Here is a 5,000-nt window from a genome sequence, read left to right on the forward strand (position 1 = left end):
TTGTGTCCCAAGAGCAATGTCGGGACCCAGTCAATATTATATTTATCCCAGCTCTTAGCTGCTCTTCCTGAAACAAAATGCTTTTCGCACACACGATCGTTTTCTAAGATCTCTTCGGTGAGGTTGTCACAGCTTATCGCTGAAATCCAGCGCGATCTTCTTTCTTTGGATAGTTCTTGTGCCTCTTCGCCTTGATTTGTGACCACAGAAGGCACCCTTGCAAAATATAACCCTTTTATCTCGTCCACTTTTGCTGCCACAGCCAACGATCATACACAAAACCATGTTCTACGCGAAGGACACTACCAGTTTGTTTACCATTGAGGTACACCAATATGGTGGCGTAGCAACGGTAGTCAAGGTATTGGTCTCGTGAGTGAAAACTATCTATTGTTGTCACCAGTTTTGTAATATGGGTTAAGTTACATGTAAGTGGGCTATAATTACACATAGTGTATGAAGGCTTTTTTTCCAAACGTAAGTTTATATTAACGTAGGTTTAAACAAATCAGTCATAGAGTTACAGTACATGTAGATACATGTATGTTATTGAAAAAAAAAAATAATGCTGTAGAAAAACCCGCTTGACAATGTAATGACAGTCACACTATGGACTTTAGTGTATAAGCTCTTAGTGGTTTTGTTCATTGTTATTAATTTTTTCTTCATGGTGATCAGTCTTTTTCTTGGTTTCCCTGTGCCAGTGCTGTATTTTTGAGAACATCAGACAGGAGAGACTTTCAGTTTTATTTCTTCAGATGTGGTTCAATAATCCATTGTGTGCACATGGAATAAGCTAGAATGTGGTAACATGATCGTGTTTGAACACCAAGTCATATGATCAGCTTTTTTGTGGTGTTCAGGAGGGTCTGTAGAGAAGATGTAACACACAGTTGTGATTTACATGATTGTGTTTTTTAAACTGTGAGTCTCCAGTATCTCTGGGAATAAGTGGGCCAAACTATCGACACGATTACCCACAATACAGATAAAAATGGAAATGGGTACTTGCTTGGTTAAAATTTATTTGTTATTTATTTATTTTTTGAATATATTCTAGCACCACACATTACTTACACATCTATTGCAATACTTGTAGTTAACATAACAGACAGTACAGTACTTAGAAAACTATGTAACTAACAAAACTAGGCTTTCCTATCATAACAATAATTACATTTATATGACTAGCTCCGTGAGGAGGCAAGATGAACCAGATCACAGGCTGTGATTGGCTACCCAAGCGGGCAAGAATAAGCAACACTGCTCGCTCAGGATTTTTCGCTTGGTCCCGAAAGGTCAAAGATCATCTTTTCATGTTTTAAGTCATATAATAAATTGACCAAGCTTGTTCGGTCAGGATGACGGGATATTGGCGTCCTTCTATTTTTGTGTGTTTATGGACCCCGATCTCGTCTCAATCCATAAACGTGCAAAAAAAAAAAGAACTTGGCCAATATCCAGCCATCCTGACCTTGCGCTTGGTTAATAACCCAGTTATATAAAAAATTATATATATATATATAGGAGTACTTTTCAAGACTGTACGTATTTAATAAGTAACTTACTGATAAACTCTGGGAAAGAGATTGCCATACCATTTACATGTAACTTATTTGGGTACATGTAATGGCGCATAAACAGGATGGTATGGTTAAAATTTCGTCTTATTAAATGGTACCTGGGAGCGTGCATTAACCAAACCAAACAAGATTTCCTCAGTGCTGGGGTGTAAAATTTACCGGTACAGTGTATGTATGGGAATCAACTTAACAAGAAGTGTAATACAGTCTACTCACGATAACTCTAACCTTAAAGGGAAATTGAAAAAGGTTTAAGTTATCAGGAGTAAGGAGTTGAGAGCAACCTTTCATGTGGATACAGGTAGTGATTAGACAAGTTAAATGTACCCCAAACCAACTTTACATGTTTTGTGTAATGCAAAAAAGGATAATGTTTTGGACTGTAGTACACTGTTTTGCTTTGTCACATACTGACAGACATGGTTTGAGTTATCGAGGATAAAAATATATGTGTATAGAGAATGACCCGAAACGAAAATTGGTTCAAGTTAGTGCAGGGAGGTTCAAGTTACAGAGGGTAAAATGTAGTAAATACATGTGTAAGACAGAAATCGAGGGGAAATCGATTTTGGTTCAAGTTAGCGGAGTTTCGAGTTAGCGAGGATTTGAGTTGTAGTGAGTCTACTTTATGTAATACCATTTTCTTTTTCAAATCCTTCAAAAACTTAAAGCATTGACTCCTAAACTTCCCCACATTGCCGAGTGAAATTGTCTGGCATTAGACAGAGTAAAATATATTAAGTCTGACACGCTCTAGGAGTCAATGCATGTGTTTTTCGAAAGTCCAGAGAGTTTTTGGATATTCTTTGGGTGGCATGAAGTGCTTTCTATTTTCAAAGGAGAACTTTTCATTCACGAAACATAGCAATTTGTTTCATTTTCTCTGGTCTTGAAAGCGTTCAAATATTGAGAACTTGGCTTTTGGGCCCAAAGAGTTGTCAGGACCTTTGAGAAACAGGCGCCTGGTAACAAGTTTTATTGTGTCTTTTTGTCACTTTGAATTTCTCTAAGTGGTCAATTTTAACCGCGGCATGCAATTCATTGCTTACATGTAGCTGATAAGGATTTTTCTACAATTTGTCAATTTCCTACAAAGTTGTGTGGTTTTCATTTTTCCGACAGTTTGCTCATAGATTGAAGCCGTTTTTGGTTTAGCAAATTGATTTCTGAAGTTAGAATAATACAGTATTGTCCATGATCCCTTTGGTGGACTTTGTTGTTGATCTTGATACCGAGGACTTGATAAACTAACACAAGAATATTTTCTTCTAAACAGACCACAAAAGCCTTTTTACCATCCATGGTAGAGAAAAACCATGGCCATGTTGTGTCTATAGCATCGTCTGCTGGTTTCTTTGGTGTGAATGGCTTGTGTGATTATTGTTCGTCAAAATATGGAGCTGTTGGCTTTAATGAATCTCTCAACATGGAGCTTGGTGTATTGAAAAAGGATGGTGTTCACACGACAGTTATATGTCCATTCTATATCAACACAGGCATGTTTGATGGAGTCAAAACAAGGTATTTATTTCTATGATTATTTTAAACTACCAACTGAAGCATTTCACAAAAAAGACACCACCTTTTAAAATCCTGTCAAAGACATTCCAAGTAAGGATCATCAATCATGACCAATGGTGGCGTTGCTAAAACGAGGTTGAAAGTGAGGGTATGGTCAAGGTTAGGGTTAGGTTAGTCTAACCTAGGTCTAGGGTTGGGCTAACCATAACCTCACCCTAACAGTCAGGGGCTGATTGCTCGAAGCCTGGTTAGCACTAACCATCGGTTAAGAGGTATCCAAACTGATGCGTTTCCATGGTATTTAACGCTGTTAAGGCTATCCATGCTTCCAGCAACCCTGGCCTGGCTCTTTACAATTTATTTCATTGGATCTGTTTAGGACACGGCTCTGTTTTGTATTGTTCTTTGTGTCCATTGTTTTCTGAACCAATCCCAGGAGTCGCTCCGGGAGCTGTGTGACCTCACGCTCACCCTCGTTTTAGCAAGGCCGTGGCCAATGGTATTAATAACACATTAAGTGGTTTCAATAAGTACCAACAGCGGACAAAAAGCGTTGGCTCTTTTACTCAGAGATTACGGTAGTATGCTACCTTTTTTCCTAAACTGAGAAAATTAAAGACCAATTCTTTTAAAACTGAGGTTAAACTAATAATTATTTTGACAATGTACATGTAACAGTTGGTTTCTCTACTCAAAGCAGCTGGAAACTTCAGTTATATTTTCTTTTACATGGTTAATATGCTGATGATGTCAAATGGTGAAAAATGGATGAAGAGACTATTGCACAGGTTACCTAATGTCTCCATGGCAAGGTTATCCATTTTGTAAAGCTGCAAACAAAGGAAACTTTGGTCTGATTGGCTGTTGAACATTGTAGAATCCAGTTTCCAAACAGCGCACTGTGATGTAAACAAAGATGGCGTTCGAAGTGATAATTCAACTTGTGCTCCTTCCCTTGTTCGTTTTGTACCTTGAAGGCAGTCTCTTAGCCTCAAATAGCCAGGTTTTTTCCTTTATTCATGCTCTTTGTAAGCAACCCTTTTAGTTTGGTCGAGGAAGCAATGCTCTTTTAGAGTACAGGCCTTCTGATATTACGCGATGATGCGATTTCGCATAATCGACCTCAAATCGCATCCGATCGCACAAAAAAAAAATGGCATAATTCACAAAAGGATGCACAAAATTCATAAAATGAAACGTAAATCAACACGTTTCTTAGAAATTCCTGCATAAATATGCCATTTTTAAGATGATTTATCTTGGAAAAAGGCTAAAAATCCTTTGCCACCTTCGATTTTGTAAACATTCAAAGTTCAAGGCTTTATTTGGCATGTCAGGGACGTGGTACAAGTCTCCTTCTATTGTTGTAACACAAACATGCACTTACAAACACACCACTGAAATGATGACACAGTTGCCTTCTCTTAGAGAAGAGATTTGTGAAAAATAAGAGTTGTAAGTTTTTCGGCAAAATGTAGTTTCTTTTGTTGAAAACTGATAAAAACTTACTCATGGATAAGTTTGTTGTGAAAACGCCCACTTATTCTTCGACGAAGAAGGAAGTTCCCACCTTCCACCCAATCTGACAGCTCACGATCGAGCAAGAAAGTACCTCACAGGTACGGTCCTCGTGGACGATGGACTGATGTTTTTCTCGTCGTGCAATATTAGGGCCGTTTTTGTTCAAGAGAAAATAAGCCGCGGCTTACTCTGGCCACGGTGTACAAAATACGCAAAAGGAACTATTTATACGAATATATATTCCCAGGTCAATATAAGCCGCGGCTTGAAAAAGACATTCATAAACGTAGATTTTGTACCATTTATACGGGGTGAACATTCGAGTCTTGTGTAAGCCGCGGCCAGATGGGGTATGGCCCTATGTGATTGACTATC

The 5,000-nt window shown here is 38.3% G+C and overlaps 1 protein-coding gene across 1 annotated transcript in view; it reads left to right on the plus strand.

The window, feature by feature from the left end:
• LOC138033659 (epidermal retinol dehydrogenase 2-like) overlaps positions 1–5,000 on the plus strand; it is a 20,383-nt gene that overhangs the window by 8,230 nt on the left and 7,153 nt on the right. Inside the window, exon 2 of the mRNA XM_068881450.1 lies at positions 2,860–3,104. Within this exon, the coding sequence (XP_068737551.1) occupies positions 2,860–3,104 (245 nt within the window). The remainder of the gene's footprint in view (positions 1–2,859; positions 3,105–5,000) is intronic.

The sequence above is a fragment of the Montipora capricornis genome, chromosome 14 (assembly GCF_036669925.1).
Source record: "Montipora capricornis isolate CH-2021 chromosome 14, ASM3666992v2, whole genome shotgun sequence".
NCBI classification, from domain to species: Eukaryota; Metazoa; Cnidaria; class Anthozoa; order Scleractinia; family Acroporidae; genus Montipora; species Montipora capricornis.